This window comes from Nelumbo nucifera, chromosome 4 (assembly GCF_055504915.1).
Source record: "Nelumbo nucifera cultivar China Antique chromosome 4, China Antique-T2T, whole genome shotgun sequence".
Classification (NCBI taxonomy): domain Eukaryota; kingdom Viridiplantae; phylum Streptophyta; class Magnoliopsida; order Proteales; family Nelumbonaceae; genus Nelumbo; species Nelumbo nucifera.
Window position 1 is genome coordinate 67,900,478 of NC_142652.1, and position 19,759 is coordinate 67,920,236.

Below are 19,759 nucleotides of genomic sequence, written 5' to 3' on the forward strand. Positions count from 1 at the left end.
TTCTGGGCAAATGGAGTCTTGGCTGAAGTGAAGGGGGGAACTCTAGGGGACACAAAACGTGGCTCTATTATCTTTGATCGCAATGAAGAATGTTAGCTCTATTAATTGGTCGCTATTTATATTTTATACACTCATATCTATCGTCAAAGCCCACAAATCCTAGCGAATATTGACTACCTAGCGTGAACCTGGACCGTTTTACGGCCTATGTACTACTTGCTGGTGTATTGTCTTGTTGGTCATGTTCATCCAGCCCTACATCAAGAATATCAATGATGTAAAGTGGCCAGTAACCAATATTTTGGTGAATGTGATCAGCAATTAATGTGTCGTCTTTTTCTTGTGCATCCGACCTCAACGCTCATTTTGGAAGGAGTGCATACTTTGTATTATTTTATATATATTTACATTGTATATATTTGTATTTATACTCTTTTCCAAATTTGATTTGAGGACTACAAGTGGGGATTATCTACGGTTTTATAACTTTGGGTCAATCACCATTCATTAAAATATACATACATCAGTTCCTTACACATGTATCTGGCTTGTGGCTTATTGTGAATTGTGGTTACTGGTTAGTCCAGTCTCCCTTTTGGTTCAACATGGGATTCAAAGTCTAGGACTATAAGACCATGTATTGGTTGGGAGACCAAGGATCAAAATTTTGTCACGTATCAGCCTATATGTATCGTATTAGAGCCTTCCCGATACACCCCTATAAAGGGTGTTTCAGGTCAACAAGTGGTTCAGAGGATAGACCAGCCTTAAACTGACCCCTCTAAACCAGTTTCGAAAAAAAAAAAAAAAAGAAAAACACATAAAAAACAATACCGATATAGGCCGATTTTTGTCGCTTGTAGACTCCATTATCTAGAAATGGGACGGCTGCTTCTTGTCATAGACCTAAGGCAAGTTCCAAAACCATTTCAATATTATTTTTTTCCTATAGGACTTTAAATATTTCAAAACTCTTTATGGGATGAAACCAAAATTGAGTTCATTGTGATGCCCTCAATTTTTTTCTTTATTTCTTTTTGTTTTTCCTAGTAACATATGCTTGCCCAATGCCCACATATAAAGAAATAGTGCCTTTCCCATGGCAGCATCCGCTTGATGATGTGGAGATGCTTAACAAGTGATTTTTTTCTTAGGCAGTTAATGCCCTTTGAAGTACTGATCTTGTCATTTCTTAAACTTTTTTTTGACAAGCCAAATAATCTTCATTTATTTTGAAAAATCAACAGCTAAGCTGAATTGGTTACACAAAAATAATTCTTGTTTAAAGAATCATTCAAAGGTTGCTTGCCTAATTCCAGTCATTTATCTAAGACAAATAGACTATCTTACTGATAGTGACAAACCAAATAGACTATCTTATTGTCTCGTAGTGCATCAAACCAAGCTCCGCCATGAAGAAGATCATGTTTTCCATCTTCTCTTCAGAAGCAGCTGCCTTGATGAAACGAACAAGGAACACGTCAGGTGTAGGGACTGTCAAGGTCCATTCCAGCTTGCCCAATATTGCTTTCTCCATGGCCAAAATCTGTTCTCTGCTATATGTTCTATCTGATATCAGAACCAAGTCATTGACCTCTGGAGCCCATATCTCCTCATATTTGCTGGCTATGAGCATAGCACCAATGCCAAGTAACTGCAGCTCTCTCCTTAGAACTACTTTCATAGATAGGAACCGGTCAATTACATGGATGGTAAGGTAGAGAGTTTCAGGCTTGAGCCTGAACTTGTAATGAACTTCTATCAACCAGTCTACAAGGATTGATCTCATCTTCCCGTTAATATCAGGTTGTGAATCCATGTAGTCGTGAACTCGGCTTGTGTTCTCTTCGAGCTTGTAAAACTTGTATATATCTTCAACATAGTCGACCACTACCAAATGGTTATTGGCATCTACAGAATCAATGTCAAAACTGGGTTCCTTGGGCTTATCAGCAGTGCCACAAGCAGCCTTGCTTTGAGCAGTTAGGATTGAAGTGAGAGTCTGGATTTTCTTCCTGGATGATCTCTGAGATAGGAGCTCTCCTTTTTAGTGCCTTCTTCTGTTTGAGTCACTTCCTTTTTGGGGCTTATCTCTATTCCAGTGTCCGAGGTTGGCTTCACAAAAACCTTCTTTCAAGCAGGCTTTGCAGCAGCCGCTCCTTTTGGAGCAGCTTTGCAACAGCCACTCATTTCTTAAACATTGTAAGAAATGAAAACAATATTTTTGAAAAAATGGTAAGAATCATCCATGTCTAGGTAAAGATAGGGGGATGAACCAATTAAGAGGTGGAGACCAAGGACAGAGCATGGTTTACATTAGGTCCATCGACCTAACCACAAAGAGCCTGCAGTTATGCAGGTTTGATACTAGGGTACCAAGTGACCATCTCAGCTACTTGATCATCGATAAGCTTCATAATTAAATAGTGGCCAATGAGAAGCTCCTCCATTTTTGTTCTCAAACAACTCTTCTATACCAATCCCATTTTATTTGTTATGGCGTCTGTTATTTCACTTACTGCAACAACCTTACCGCCTCTCTCTTGAATGAGCTTTGCATGGCAAATGTCAAATCTGAAATGGATAATGAAAACCCCCATTGCCAAAGCCCTAAAATGATTTACAGTTCAACAAGTAAAGCCTCTGTTGGAAAATGCCAATAACCCACATTGCCAAAGACCTAGATGGAAAATGCCAAAATCTGAAATGGACTTTCCATGTTCAGCAAGTAAAGCCTCTGTTGCATAAACAAATCTAAAATGTCCAAGAACCCACAATTAAGTATGTTTTCTTATCTAGTAATTAAGTTGAAGAGAAATATATTTATTTGCTTATATTATTTTGATGGCTTGGATTTGATAAAAAAATTTGATTGTAGGATATGATTTAGGTTTTTCTGAAGAGTTTAAGGAAGCAAGAAATTGTGGCCAAAGCAGTTATTATAAGCAAAGACCCATGTAAAAAAGTAGGAGATACTGAATTGGGTCAAGATTTTTTAGAGGTATATGTTGAGGTACCGATAATTCATGGACGTCATAAGACAATTGGAACATTTGTTGGAGCTACTATTGCTTGGCCTTCGTTTTTGGTAAATATTACTATTAATTTACAAAAATTATACCTATTTACTTTTTGTTTCTTTTTGTTGCTTTTCTTTGCAGGTTGTAGAGGAAGAAAGGATTTGATGAAGACTCCAAAGAGATTTTTTTTGAGATGTTAAAAGGAATTTCTTTTGGACTACTCTATATTTGATTTGTAGGTTGTTAAAAAATGAAGACATCTACTCAAAAGGAATAATGAATATAATGAGGGTCGAATGTTGTGTTTTTTTTGTTTTTGTTTTTTTTTGTTTTTGTTCTTAAAATGATGATGGAAGTCAATTGGAATTTTATGGATAAGGTGTATCTTTTTAGATTTTATATATATTTTCATATAAGTTTTATGTTTTGATTGAATATATTTTCATATAAGTGTATTAATTGGAATTTTTATGTAGCAATATTCACAATATATTGCACTTTTTAAAAAAAAATTGGAACCTTTTTAGAGGTGGCCAAAAGTGCCTCTAAATATTAAAGCATATAGATTTTTCCTTTTCTTAGATTTCTTTTAGAGACACATAAAATTGCCGCAAAATCATTTAGATGCATTCAAATGCGCCTCTAAATTGAACTTTCAGAGGCACTTTTAACTGCCTCTTATAAGACTTTTAGCGTCAGTGCAATAGAAGCAGACGTATGTGCCTCTAAAAGTCCAATTTAGAAGCAGATTTATAGTCCGCCTCTAATGCTCAACCAAGTGCCTCTAAAACATTTAGCAACAACGCTTTTAAAGGCACTTACCTAGCCGCCTCTTATAACCTTTAGAGGCATTTTGTAAGGTTTTAGAGGCAGTTATGGCCGCCTCTATAGATGAATTTTCTAGTAGTGCTTGTGGGAGATTAGAACTTGTCATGTATATAATTCTAGAGGATCAAGAAATTTTATAAGTCCTATCTTGATATGAATCTCCCAATTTTCTCTTCACTAAATCCTCCTCACACCCACCTCATAGTACTTGCACCAGGCATTAGGAATATTACCCTATCAATGAAAATATACAAGCATCGGAGATGTTCTCAATGTGCATCTGCAACATGCCGTGAGGTTGCTGTAAGGAGCATTCTATGAGTGTAAGTTCCAGGAAGCTCATGGTCGGCTCAAAGAGTTGGAGTCGCCACCCATGTTTTAAAGGAAATGGGCCCTCATTTTCAGATTTGAAAACTCGATTTAAGTCTTTGATAGTGACTCCGTCCTCCGTGGAAAAGGCACACAACCTAGAGATTTCGGGTTCCAAGGATTGGGAGAGGGAAGTTATTAGGCACCCCTCTCTCCAAGCTGTTTTAGCAACCTGAAACAGAAGTTATTCAGGCTCAGTTATTTTCGGAGAAAAACATAAATAGTTGCAAGAATTTCTTAAATTCGGATGAGCATGCTTTCAACTTCCCCTAAGACCGATTTTGAGGTGATGTTATCGGGTCATAGGTACTGATTTCCCTAAGGCCCTCGCCTCTCTACCTATATTCTCAGTCAAGAAGAAATTGAAATGATGGTTCTCCAATATTTTAGAACCTCAAGCAACCCAGAAAAACTAAAAAAAGACTTACTTTTTGTATGTACCTTGACGAGAGTTTTCTAGTAGCTAAAAGGACTTTAAACAAAACTTGAGCAAGGCGGGAGTTGGGCTAATCGGTTATGGTGTTAAGTTTAAAAGATAGGGGATGAGGCTTAAGCTTGACTTCAGGGATTCCGGGATTTCAATTAGAATGGGTATGTTACAGAAGTTATAAAATTGCCCACCTCCTCTCTCTTTGTTTCTCTAGGGACCTCTCTCAAATTTCCTCCCTTCAGTCCCCTTCTTAAGCTCGAATTGGGTCAATATTTATAGAGAATGGGAGGGGGTGAAGTCTGAATTCGTTCAGCTACAGTGCCTGAGATTCTATAGAGATTTTTTCCACAAAAAGGCAAAGATTCTTCTAAGAAATAGGTGCCTAGTCAAGGTTTCATATTTGGTGAAACTCTTTCTTCCATTTAGAGGTGGTTTTCGTGGGATTTGTGTGTCCAATGGGAGCTTGGGGCGTGCCATACGTTGCAGCCCTGTATTTGGGGCTGATAGTGGCAAAAAACATAAATTTGATGAACTTTTAAAAACTATTTTGTCTTTTCTTAATCTTAAGTAGGGGTCTGTTTAGTATTTTGAGCTTTTTAAGCCTATTAGGCTCTGTTTCATTGGTCCATGTATTTTAATTGGTCAAGAATGGGTCTGACATCAGCCATCACCCTTTTGAGGCTTCAAGATGGGACAAATGGCGTGGCAATTTAATCTAGTGCGTCAAAAGGGTATTTTTCTAGTTTAACAATCAAATGGGTGAATCTAGTCATGAAATTTGATGTGCCAGGGTTTTTTGGGTCTCTAAACAAAGTGGTGAGGTTTGATCAGACAAACATGGTCGAGATGATTGAGATCTATGGTTGATAAGTTTGGATCAATAAAATTTGTTGAAATAGAATCTGTGTTTGATGAAGGGTCAAACGGGGGAATTTTGGAATGAAATTTGGTGGGCAGACACTTTTGAATGTTTTGAATCTAATGGAAGTGATGGATCTTTGATCAGAGGTGTGAATTGAGTGTTTTAGTTCAGATCATGGTCTTAGCTTATGGTTTTTCAATCAACGAAAGGGCCTGAAATGGAATCTCACTTTTTTAACTGTCAAATGGAGGTGGTTGGTCGTAAAATTTGATGTGGTGGGGTTTTTTGGGTCTCTGAACACAATGGTAAGGTTTGATTTTTCAGGTGAAGTTGGGACACTAGATGGTAAGTTCTAATTAATGAGATTTGCTGAAATAGGATCTAGGCTTGATGGGGGTCAAACGGGTGAATTTTGAGCTATAATTTGGTTGGTAGGCATGAATTAAGGGGAGGAGTCAAGTGGATGATTCTTATCTAAGAAAGATATGGTTGATCTTGGTAATCATTCAGGGCCATCGGAATGAGATCTTGATGTCTTTGTGTTTGGTTGTTGTAGATTCATGGTAGGGTTCTCTAGTTGATTGTTTCCTAGTAGTCTTGAGGTGATGGGTGTGTTGGATTTAATTTTGAGAAGTTGGAGTTTGAATGTTGCATAGATCGGGGCCGTTATAAAGGAAGTTAGCATGATAACGATGGATCTTTGCAGTTTAGTCATGAAAACCGATGTATAACTAAGTTATAGTTTTCCAGGTCTAGGGATGGTGTCTGATCAGGCGTTAATGTTGACATCAAGGTTGTTATTTGTCCTATGGATTGTGTCAAATGAGGGTATTTTGGGTTTTGTGAAGTCTCGAGTTGATTTGGTTGTGTTTTTGAGTTTTTGGGGTCTAAGAATAGGGTACAAATAGGTAGGGTGAAGAGACCAAGTCAAAATTGGGTGCTAATATTGAGAAAATCCTAACTCCTTGAGGAGGATTTTGTTAGGCTAAAATTATGAACTTAAAATTTTGAAAAAGGAAAAAAAAAGTTCCATTATTTTACTACTACAAAGCTCCTAAGCTAATATCATGTATGTATGTCAAGAGGGTGATTGGCATGGTGGCAACAATGCTTGTTTTGGTAAAAATAAAAGAATAAATTACAAAGACCCCTTCTACTATTGGGTCAGTAACAAATACCCCCACTAAACTTTCATTTACGACAAAGACCCTCTTAACTTTCACTTTTGTTGTGTTTGGTTGCAATGCAATTTTATTTGCACTAGTACAAATGTATGGGAGTGCAAATGAAAAAAAAATGCAAATGTTTGTTTAATTTTGTTTTGGATTTTACTTTATTCTACTTAATGTCTTATTTTACTTCATTTTTAATGCAACCAAACAAAATAAGGTAAAATTTGAAACAAACATAAATCAAAACTTGCAGCCGAATCATTTGCACTACCATGCTTTTGATTCAATGCAAATGAATTTGCACCAACCAAACACAGCCTTAGCGACAAATACCCTACTCTATTAGAGTTTCGTCATTTAACTTAAAAAAAAAAAAAATCTCATTCAGCTGTTTAGAATTCTTTTGAACCCCCAAACTACCATTTTATTATTTATTTGAATGATTTATGATTGGATGATTACTACCATTTTATTATTTATTTGAATGATTTATGATTGGATTACATTTTTAAATATAACATTAAAATCCTGTGAACTGCTCCAATAGATCATATCAAATTTTTGGTCGGATTCAATATTCAAATGAAATGGTAGAGGATTCTTTGTAATAGATATAAATTTATGGTTTCATTTTTTTATTTATTTGAGAAAGGAGTGGGTAATTTTTATATTTTAAGATGAAGAGACATTCGTGTCAGTGAAATGAATTAAGAATTAAAAAAAAGAAAAATATGCAAAGAAAAAAAGACATTCATGTCATTTAGAGAAAAGGGAGGTATGTTTGATCAAATTTTAAATTCTTACAGAACGCTCTTCACACCGGTCTCATATGTTCTAGTCACACATCGGAATATCTCTGGGAGATGTTCCTAATACACGGTGGGATGCGAATGTGTCTTTGTGAGTTTGGTGTAAGGAGCAGATCCCAATTCGGTGATCGGCACTGTGGCGAGACCGGTTGTTGGGACTGTGTGCTGGGAATATATCCTAACAAATTATGTGTTCAAATTTTAAATTCTGAAGACTCGACCGTTGGTTCATATTCGAGGAGAAGACCGTGAAATCCAAAAAACAACTAGCAAGTAGCTAGCCATTCTATCAAGAAAAGTTCGAAGTTCTTCTAATGGATCTCTAGGAATCAACCATGTTCGACCGAAGCTGTAACTTTCCTCCCGAAGTCAAGAACATGAGACGCCATGGCTGGCAGCGCCCTCTCCACCCATTACAGGTATCCCTCTCATCAGTAACCTCCAAAACAATAATCTTTTGGAATTTAAGATTTTTATTTGAACGTCTTTCCCAAACGACCACTAAAAAAATTAAGAAGAAAAGCTCTAGGGCTTTAGGTATCTAATCTTTTGAAGCTTGAGAAAAATTTAGTGGCAACTTTATTAGGTCTCTTCCTTGCGATCGTTAAAACTGTGTTTAAAAACCCTAGTTTGTACCCTATTCGTTAATTTCCGAATAAATGTGCTAAAACTGTTATAGTTCATATTTTAGACCTAGAATCGTTAATTCTTAGAACCCCCAAGTTCAAGCCCACACCTTAAATCTTTAAAACCTTCATTTGCTTGAAAGTAGTTGACAAAATGTACTTGATTCAGTACATTTATCTGTTTAACAACTCTCCTTATAAAATTTGGTCTTTAAAGTTATATTTATATTTTGAAGTCCTCGTTTTGAAACCTAGTATTTGTGCATTAGTCCAGTAGCTTGAAATCATGTATCTTGTTTTAAATCTCCATGACATTGAAATAAATCATTGTTGATTTGCAGATCGTGGGCATGGCAGTTTACAGTTTTCTTGTCGTTAACTTCTACGCCTTCCTAGGACCTTATCTAGGAAACAGAACTGTTGAGATCACGGTGGTCACGCTGTTTTCTTTCGTGGTATTTCCCACTGCTGATTCTGGTTAATCTGCATTTTGATTTTTCTGGTCTGGTTTACTGACTTTTATTTATTATGACTTCCATTATTTCAGGCATTATCGGTAGCCTTCCTATTTGTAAGATGCACTGCCATAGACCCAACTGACAAAACTTGCTTTAAGAAGAAAAGAAGTAAAAAAACTTGTGGGATTTTGAAGTTGAACTATGGATACCTATTGGGTCAGATTGTACTGAGATTTATCAGGAAGATGGAGAGAAAGATCCTTAAGTATTGGATAAGGAGGAGATATTTGGATCCTCTAAAAACTGGCGTGCAGATGGAACCCTTGTTACCATTCCCTCTTGTTATTCAGGACGATGCAGTAATGCCCGATTTGAAAGATGATGATATCACATTTTGCTCACTATGTGATTTTGAGGTTTGTTTGTTAAGTAATTTCCATCATTCATGGTGTCGTCTTCTGGAATTGAAAGATTTGGAGGGTAGAGGAGAACAACTCTCCATATATGAGACAGCTATAATCTAAGAATGACTAAAAACTTAATGGGACAGGAGTTTCTAGTCTCTGAAACTAAAACAAGTTATAGCTTAGTGTACCACCAGTCCTATACATATTTGAGTATTTGAGCTACTTGGTTTTTTATCAGGTTAAAAAGCACAGCAAGCATTGTAGGACCTGCAACAGGTGTGTTGAAGGATTTGATCATCATTGTAGGGTAAGCAGCAGAGAAGTTTTTTTCCCTATTTTCTTTTATACCTTATCTCTGCTCAAATGTGTGATATTTTGCTTGTTTAACAAAAGGAGGAGTTAGGTTATGATTGTTTTTTGTTGTTCCAGTGGTTAAATAACTGCATCGGAAAAAAGAACTACACCACCTTCATTCTTCTAATGGTTTTTGTATTGATAATGGTCAGTTGCTTCTGTTCTTTAAACATTCAAGTTGAACTAGGAATAATCCTGAAAAAGACTTCAGGTCCTTGAATTGTTTACTGGTTGTTCTTATTCTCTGTTTATTTTAATTAATGCAGCTAGTTATGGAAGGAGGGAGTGCAATTGCTATATTCATCCGATGTTTTGTGGATAAGATAGGGATTGAGCAGGAAGTGGTGAAAAAAATCCATATAGAGATACCACGAGGAGTTCTTGCAGCAATATCAGTAACTTCTGATGAACTCTCTTTTTCTTTCTTTCTTTTTTTATTTTTGAGCATACTATTGCCATGTGGAATTCAGTGAACTATCTTATTTTCTTAAATTTATAATTCTTGCTGATTTTTAGTACAATGTGCAATAGGTTTTCTTGGTTTTAATGACGGCATACAGTTCAGCAGCACTGGGGCAGCTTTTCTTCTTTCACTTGGTTCTCATTAGAAAGGTATTTTCATGGATGGTTTTCTCTACTTAATGCTGTTATTTAAAAATGTTGTCTAGAAAAGAGTAGAGAATGGAATGAAGCACATGGAATTCTCCCACCGTACTGATTTAACATCTAATTAGAAGCTCAGTTTGATAGAATTATAGATATATAGATATTACCTCTACTTTCAAACAACAAACCATATTGTTGAGTTGTGCCTTGATTCTTGTTATGGCCCACTTATGACCCAACCTGTGGAGAAAAACCTGAAGGGAAAATTTCATTGAGGTTTTCAGCATATGGGACTGACCCGAATATATAATGTTAAGTTGTTGTGAGGGGGGGGGGGTCTATAGAGCAAGTTTGAGAGTGTAGCTCAGGTATATGCCAATGATTTTAGGGTTTTCTGTGTGAGAAAGAGGTTGCTCAAATTGTTTTCTAGTGGATTTCTGCTCCTCCATTGTCCATGGATGTAGGCTAAAATCTGAACCATGAAAATCTCTATGTGCTTTCTTGAATTGCTGTGTTTTGCATTTTCTTCTTGTTTTCACCAGTTGCTTTCACTAGTTGTTGATCAGATGTTAGGTTTGTTCTTTAACAACACATTGTGAAGAAGTTATTTAGCCTGCACAAAATAATGATTGTCATCCTTTTTTTCTTTTTTATCCTTTCTTCTTCTATGTCTTTTTCCGGGGAGTGCAGGGAGTTAGGTGGGGATCTCCATCCTGGGGAAACACTCAAGGAATAAAGTATTCTGAACCTTCTTGTCCTAATAGTTTATTGAGAAGATTCATCTTGGCAACACTGACATATAATGATCATAACTTAGTGATTATTGATGACTATTTACTTTCAAACTCTAGGATGCAATGATAAGTGAGCTCATCTCATGTGATCACAGCATCTTGAAGAAATCACCTTTTGTGCTTGGATTCTAAAGATTTTCTGTTAACAAAGTCTTTATTTCTTATTATTTCCGTCTCAAGTAAATTTCTGCCTCGTAGAATTTGTTTAAAACTATTTTATCCTTTCTATTCTTTCCTTTGCATCCCAAAAATTATCTACATACTTGTGCCAACATAAGAACTTCTTTCTAATTGATGTAGGGAATGAAAACATATGACTATATACTAGCAATGAAGGAAGAGAACCAATTTGATGGAGAACTATTTGACGACTCTGATACTTCTTCTGATGAGAGCACCGACTTTGAGTCACCAGAAAAACATAGATTTGCATCTAAGTTTTTATGTGGGGGAGAAAACACAAGACAGGTTAGAAGAAAGACAACTTTTACCTATTATTAATAGACCTGTGGCAGCTGCCTATTATTATCATGAAACTAACCTACAAGTCTAACTTTTCATCAGTTGACAAGATTATCCATAAGAATTGATGGAGACCCTGGTTCATCCAATTTTAACAAGAAAAATAACTTCCGTGCAAGCATCAACCCTTGGAAGCTAATAAAGATGAGCAGTGAGAAGGCTCTAATGGTAGCTGAGAAAGCCAGAGAAAGAATCATGAAACAGAAGCCAAATACAGAACATGAGTCTCTGAAGCCACTGCCACTAGAAACAAAATGTGGTCCATTGGTAAACCAGCAGATGAGTACAGTAGGTGCAGGATCAGAAGCATCACCTCTCGTATCCAAAGGATGGCTTCCAGGTTCTCCAGGGAAGTTTTCAAGTCCAAGGAGACGGTTCTCCGGTTCCCCAACTATTTTCCCTGGTGTTCTGGTGTCACCAAAACAGAAGTATCGAGACAATTTTGATTTGAAGCTAACAGAAGTATCAAAGGAACTTGAAACATATATTTCTAGGCAGGTTTTATGTTCTGTCTTGAAGAAGAACGGGGATGAGTCATCCCCTAAATAGTCGACTACCTTCACAAGTTTGAATTTTTTATTTGATTCTCAATCTTTGAGAAAGATTGTTGTTTAATTATATGTATTCTTTGTGTATCTTGAGTTATGAAATCCAATGGGGGTATATTTGTGTTCTTATTAATAGACTCACCCCACCCTATTCATGATACGCAAAAGACGAAGCACATACACTGCACATGATTGATTGATTGGGAAGTGAAAATATATATTTCGAAGGGCTGCTGCTTCTTCAGTTGTGGTAAATATACTTTCCAGGCTTTAACTTAACAATCATTTCTTTTAAACCTGTAACCTTCACAGGTTTATCTATGAGAACTTTAAAAATCAAGTTCCTTTGCCAATTTTCCTTCGGAAAAATATCCTCATCAGTTGCTTCCACTGGATCCGTGGATGCTGGAATCAGTAACTTTGATAGATCAGTAGTAGGTTTTCTTCAGCCATGAGGGATAAAGGGCAGAATAAACAAAGCTAGAAACAAATAAGAGTCTGGTTGAATCTAGTACTCATGGTTGAATCACAACAAAAGAGGCTTTTTTTTTAGTTAAGTTTCCGAGCAGTTTTGATCGAGATATTGCAGTGGACAAGGGACCTTGGCTATTAGAAAATGACCTCATCATCACACAAAAAAGTTGTGCCAAATATATATCCCATACTCGGGCCTATTATTGAGAGAGGAAAATACTTTTATTCATGTAGACAAAAGAGAAAATAATCCAGTCATTTGAACCTCTCCAAAAATTAGCATCATTCCGATCCAAGTGAGCATTGTTAGCAATGAAGTCAGATAATATATATATATATATATATAAAAGCGGTCAAGAAATTTTCTCCTGTTTTTGAATTTTTTATTTTTTTATTCCATGTCATTTTTTAAAAAACCAATGAGATGCTCTCCTTCCTCAACAATCTCTTCTCCTAAAATTTATCCTAAACTACCTCCCCCACTTTCTCTTAAATCATCTTCAAATCTTATTTGTCTCCGAACTTATCTCTAATTTACTAGAGAATTTTTCTCCAAATTATCTCTAATTCCTATTTATCCTCTTTGCCACTTTTTATCAATTTATATCTAAAGAAAGTATAAATTAAAAATTTAAAAATTATTTAAATATTTTAACAAATTATATAATAACTTTAAAATATTTATTAAAAACACAAAAAATAATTATAATAGATTCAATAATATTCATATTAGTAATACTTTTATATTTCTACACAAATCATCACAAAATTATGTACTAACAATACAAATTATGATTTTCCAGATTATTCAATTTAAATGTTATTCAAATAATAGAAGTTTAACATTAAAAAAATAAAATATCATTTCAATGTTTCAATAACTAAATATCTTAAAAAATAAAATAACAAAAATAGATAAATAATTACATAGAAAAATATTTAACTATTTAAATATTTCAATAACTAAACATCTTAAATTCAAATAATGAGTATTTTTAAATATTTTATATACAATTTACATATTTAAATAACTAAATATTTTAACATAACTATATTTTAAATAGTTAAAACACAAAATTATGCAATAAAATAAAAAATCATAGCATAATATTCAAATTAATAATAATTTAGTATTTTTATAAAATTAACAATGAAGTTATGTAATAATAGTATAAACTTTAAAATAATTATTAAAAACACAAAATATAATTATTATAGATTTAATAATATTAATATTATTAATAGTTTTATATTTTTATAAAATTCATCACAAAATTATGTATTAACGATATAAATTATGATTTTCAAAATTCTTCAAATTAAATGTTATTCAAATAATAGAAATTTAATATTAAAAAAATAAAATATATATTTCAATAACTAAATATTTAAATAATAAAACACTAAAAATAGCCAAATAATTACATAGAAAAATATTTGAATAACTAAATATCTTAAATTAAAATAATGAATATTTTTTATATTATTTAAACATTTAAATAACTAAATATTTTAAATAATGAAATATTTAGCATAACTATATTTTAAATAGTTAAAATAATGAAATTGTACAATAAAATAAAAAATGTTAAGATAAATAAATCGTAACATAATATTCAAATTAATAATAATTTAATATTTTTTAAAAATTAATAACAAAATTATGTAATAATAGTATAAACCTTAAAATAATTATTAAAAATGCAAAAAATAATTACAGCAGATTCAGTCATATCCATATTATTAGTAGTTTTATATTTTACAAAGTTAAATATAAACTATGATTTTTCAGATTATTCAAATTAAATGTTATTCAAATATTAGAAATTTAACATTAAAAAATAAAATATTATTTATATTGCAATAACTAAATATCTTAAAATTCAAGTAATGAGTATTTTTAAATATTTTATATACTATTTTAATATTTATATAAGTAAATATTTTAAATAACGAAATATTAAAATAATGAAAACATGCAATAAATTAAAAAATTCAAATAAAAAAGCATAACATAATATTAAAATTAATAATAATTTAAAACTTTTACAAAATTAATAATTAAATTATGTAAATGACTAACTTAATATTTGTTTTTGTATTTTTAGTATTTTTTGTAATTATTGTAACTATTTTATTTTAATTAGTTATGTATTTTATTTTTATTAGTTATGTATTTTATTTTTATTAGTTATGTATTTTATTTACATTATCAATATATTTTCAATTATTGTGCACTTTCATGGTAAATTTTTAATAATTATTGGAGATTAAAATAATTTTATTTATTAGAGATTAAAATATTAATTTAGATGAAATTAGGAGTATTGATCATGACCTGGTTTAATATTTTTACAAAATTAATAATGAAATTATGTAATAATAGTATAAACTTTAAAATAACCATTAAAAACGCAAAAAAAAATAATTATAATAGATTAAATCATTTTCATATTATTAATAGTTTTATATTTTACAAAGTTCATCACGAAATTATGTACAAACAATATAAATTATGATTTTTCAGATTATTCAAATTAAATGTTATTCAAATATTAGAAAATTAAAATTAAAAAATAAAATATTATTTAAATATTTCAATAAATAAATATCCTAAACTCAAAAATAAGTTTTTAAATATTTTATATACTATTTAAATATTTAAATAACGAAACATTTAACATAAATATATTTTAAATAGTTAAAATAATGGAATTATGCAATAAATTAAAAAAAAAAATAAAAAATCATAACAATATATTAAAATTAATAATAATTTAAATTAATAATCAAATTGTGTAATAATAGAATAAATTATAATTTTATAGATTATATAAATTCAATTAACAATTAAAATTATTAAATTTAAATAAGGATATTATTTAATAACAAAATGATATTTTAAATAATCAATTTTACTTATATCAATTATTAATTCTAGAAAAATATCTTTCAAAAAAAATAATATTCATTAATAATGATTTTAAAAGCTTAATCTATAGTTTTTTTATAAATATATTTTCAATAATTATGTATAAATCTATATTTCTTTTGTTATTGAACATAAATTTTTTAATAATTTTTGGATATTAAACTACTGTTATTTAACATTTTAAATTATTTTATTATACTTATTGTATTTATTGTATTTTTGAGATTATAATATTTATTGACTAACTTAATATATTTTGAGTATTTTTAGTATATTTTGTAATTATTGTAATTATTTTATTTTTATTAATATTTATTTTATTTTCATTATCATCATATTTTCAATTATTGTGCATTTTTGCTATAAATTTTTAATAATTATTGGAGATTAAACTACTTTTATTTATTAGAGATAAAAATATTAATTTAGATGAAATTATGAGTGTTGATCACGACCTGGTTTGGTTCAATTATAGGCTATTTAGCCAACCAAATCGACATGGGTAGGTCACCCAAAATCTACTAAACATTAGTGGAAACCAACTAAATCGGGCGGTATTGGTTTGGGTTGATTTTTGGTTTGCTCAATTGGTTTAAATGATTACATTGAAAACTTAATTTTAAATTTTAAAATATACAATAATGTTATTAAAAAGTAAATTTTTAATATAAAATATTTGAGACTACAAAATATAGGAATTTCCCCATTTTCCCATATTAAAAAATTATATTTAAAATATAAAAATATTAATATATATCTGTAATTGGGTCATTCGATTTTGGTCAATTTACAAATGGCCACAACGAAACTGGTCCCAATTTCAATCGGAAATATAGGAAATTGAGCAGTTTGGGTCGAGTTGGTTGGGTTGGTTGTTTCCATCATTTTGATGAATAAGCTTAGCTGAAATAAATTCTTGTTATTTTTGTATTGCAAAAAGTTGTTAAGAATATTATAAAATATAAATAATTAATTATTATTAAAAAGTTAGAAATATAAAACTATTGTATACTCTTATGTGTTTTATTGTTTAGGTTTCCTTAACAAATCCCATGCATCACATGGGTCCCCGCTAGTTTATCTGAAAATGTGTCTAACTTTGACTCTTCTCTAGTTTTCGATTCTCATTCAGAAACTCGAAAAAGAAAGGGGTTTAGTCGATTCTCATTCAAAAGTTAGATAACCTGAGAGATTATGGACACAAGTAGGGAGGTTAATTAGACTACATTTGATCCAATCCAGTCCAATCCAATGTGAGTCCATTACAAATGGACCAGGTCTAATCCAATCCAACGAATATTATGAATCATTTTGGACTGGTCCAATTCAATGTTTGGACCCTCCAATCTATTCAAAATTGTTTTAATTTAGATTGGTTTCAACCAAAACTTGGTCCATTAACACCTATATTTTATCTTATACCAATGGATCAGATATTGGCTTAATCCAACCCAATCTAATATAAATTTATTATGGACAAACCAGATCCAATCCAATCTAATAAATATTTTAGACTGAATTGGTCCAATCCAATGTCTTGTTGGTCTGTCCAAATTGGTTTTGGACTCATTGGGGTACAGTCCAAAACCGATCCATTAACACCCTTAAAAATCGGACCAATTTTTATTCAAAAGCCTCAAAGGGTAAGTTACAAGTCTTGTACCATATGATTTAATGATTTGTCCATTTCAAGTGACATACTCCCAAGGTTGTTTTTGGAATTTATCCAAAAAATGGATCTACTTAAAGTTGGTCACTTGAAATGGACCATTTCAAAAGGGCATTCTTTTTTTGGATTTTGAGAGGGGGGAATGTTGGTCAATGGGATTTTGGTTCCAATGGACCAAGAACCCCATGTTCTTTTTTCATATTTATGTGGGGACAAGGGAAAGTTTATATTTCTGCACTTATCTGGTAAGTGATACCCATCTCCTAGTGATTTTGAAATCTAAAATTTTGGGATCAATCTTGCACTGAACCAGACCAGATATGAAACCCAAATTAAAACTAATCACACCAAATACAAAGACCACAGTGTGCAGCTCCCAGAGTGGTACGTCACGCCCAATATTAGTCCCAAATTCAGCCACCAACTGAACATGGCGTAGTGTGTACATGAAGCTGATTCAGCAACACCATTTTAGCAAAACCGGTTTCCACCAAGTTTCTGGGATCGATGTGAGTATATGAACCTAATAGCCTCTGATGCTTTTCTTTCAAAAACATAGTAGATAATTGATGGAATTCAGTCCCTATCACAGCTAGGTCGAATGAGGGTTTCTGGAAGGCAAAGGAGAAGATAAGAGAGCATGAAATTGGAGAGAACTAGTGAATTTGCCCCTCCCATTTTAGTCCCTTATATAGAGCACTCTCCTAATCAAATTAGAAGCTAATTCAAATCCAATTTGCATCATGACTTTATCTCTAATTGATAAGAATTATCTTCTTAGGAAAATGAGTGATTCAAACCTAATTCATGTTCATTTTTAAACTTGGCAATCGGGTCGGGTGGGTCGGGCTCGTGTTGGGTCGGGGCATTTTTGGGTTAATTTTGGGCCGGGTCAAGATTCGAGTCAGGTTAGTGAATGCTAGACACTGACCCTAAACATTCGAGTTAGGGTTGAACCATAGGTCTATTTGGTTTAACTCTATCAATAATTGAATTTAAAAAAAAATGAAATATGAAGAATTGAAGATGCCAAATAACCTATTAAATGAATTAATCTAAAATTCTAATCTTGAAAAGAAAGTTTGTATTCAATTGATCTTTATGAAAGGGAAGATTGACTCTTCCTCCCAAAAAAATTACCAACGACTACAAAAAAAAAACTATAAAATTTAAAAAGTCAACAATAAAAGTAAAGATTAAATACCAAAGAAAAAACTAGTGTAAATAGATGATTACTGATTAGATGGCCAAAAGATATATGCAAATGTTCTAAACTTCCAATAAAAATTAAATAAAAAATCAAAATAACTTTAAGTTCAAACACATTCCATCATTTCTAAATTTTGTTCCTCCTAAAACTCTAATGGACTTGAAGCTTCCGATGATGATCCTTCAATAATGTTTGGCTTAGAAAAATGCACCTCCAATCTTGTCATTTCCTTGGTCTCATTATCATCAACTACATTAAATCAAAGAAGATAAAATATTAAAGCATTAATAATGTAAGAAATATATTTGATAATTAAATAAAATATATATATATTATCATCTAAATAAATTATAATGTTTGAAATAGATTAAAATAAAAATTTATTTGACCATGATATCCAAATAACCAATTACAAGTAGTGATAAAAGCTTGTGCATTTTCTGGCAAAAGAGAAGCTCTCCATTTGTTTAGAACTCTACCTCCCATACTAAAAGTTGACTCTGAAGCAACAATAGTTATAGGAATACTTAATAAATCCATTGCCATAAGAGACAAATTAGGAAATTGATATCCAAATAACCAATTACGAGTAGTAATCAAAGCTTGTGCATTTTCTGGCAAAACAGAAGCTCTCCATTTGGTTAGAACTCTACCTCCCATACTAAAAGTTGACTCTAAAGCAACAATAGTTATAGGAATACTTAATAAATCCATTGCCATAAGAAACAGATTAGGAAACTGATATCCAAATAACCAATTACGAGTAGTAATCAAAGCTTGTGCATTTTCTAGCAAAAGAGAAGCTCTCCATTTGGTTAGAACTCTACCTTCCATACTAAAAGTTGACTATGAAGCAACAGTAATTATAGGAATACTTAATAAATCCATTATCATAAGAGACAGATTAGGAAACCGATACTGGTTATCTTTTCACCAAGAAAGAACATTCAATTATTTCCTATGATCAAGTCTATGTTCATCCAAATATACATCCAGCTCTGACTTATTTGAATTTAATTGCTCTTTCTCAAAGTAATTAAATTCCTACATCAAAAATCAATAGTCATAAGTCTGCTGAATGTGTAATTGATGATGATGCACTAAAGTTCTTGTTTGCATATTCCTTAAAGATATTGCACAACTGGTTATAAAGATAGGTTGATTTTGCATTTGCAATTTCCTCATTTAATTTTTGATAACAAAATTTCATAAGTCTGATTTTGTAACGAAGATCAAGTATTATAGCAAATGCAAAAACCACACTATAACAATCTCAATACTTATCAAATTTACTCTTCATTCTCTGTGCCATGTCACTTATAAATAGATCTTGATTCTCCATTTCTTCAAGTAAACGCAACTCAATCTTCTAAACACTTTTAAAATATAAATTTGTTGTTGGGCAAAAAAATATTTGTAATATCATAAAAAGGCTTCCAAAGATTATTAATCTTTTCACCCCTTGACCACTCTTCATCTGTTGGACACCAAATATAATTTTTGTCTACACTTTGCAAATTAACAAAGGCATGATGATAGATGAGTGCCCTCTCAAGCATCATATAAGTGGAATTCCATCTTGTTGGACAATCCAACCAACCCTTAAAACAAATATAACCCCCACTCTTTGCACAATCTTCAAACATTATCTTCCTTGCCTCTAATCCTG

General features: G+C 32.0%; 1 protein-coding gene and 1 pseudogene across 1 annotated transcript; one reads left to right on the top strand and one right to left on the bottom strand.

Annotated features, from left to right (window-relative positions):
* Positions 1-1,372: 1,372 nt before the first annotated feature.
* LOC104586064 (G2/mitotic-specific cyclin-2 pseudogene) lies at positions 1,373-2,600 on the bottom strand (annotated as a pseudogene).
* Positions 2,601-7,697: 5,097 nt separating this feature from the next.
* LOC104586040 (DHHC-type zinc finger family protein) lies at positions 7,698-11,934 on the top strand. Its single transcript, XM_010243136.2, has 9 exons — positions 7,698-7,909; positions 8,458-8,571; positions 8,664-8,990; positions 9,220-9,288; positions 9,411-9,482; positions 9,602-9,730; positions 9,867-9,947; positions 11,036-11,203; positions 11,300-11,934. Exons 1-9 carry the CDS (start codon positions 7,826-7,828, stop codon positions 11,804-11,806), a joined length of 1,551 nt encoding a protein of 516 aa, XP_010241438.1. The 5' UTR covers positions 7,698-7,825; the 3' UTR covers positions 11,807-11,934.
* Positions 11,935-19,759: the final 7,825 nt, after the last annotated feature.

Excerpts from the sequence above, each read along its gene's own strand:
- LOC104586040 (XM_010243136.2), top strand. The coding sequence starts at position 7,826 with ATGTTCGACCGAAGCTGTAACTTTCCTCCCGAAGTCAAGAACATGAGA. Across the intron at positions 7,910-8,457 it reads GCCCTCTCCACCCATTACAG|ATCGTGGGCATGGCAGTTTA; the intron begins GTATCCCTCTCA and ends GTTGATTTGCAG. Across the intron at positions 9,731-9,866 it reads GAGTTCTTGCAGCAATATCA|GTTTTCTTGGTTTTAATGAC; the intron begins GTAACTTCTGAT and ends AATGTGCAATAG.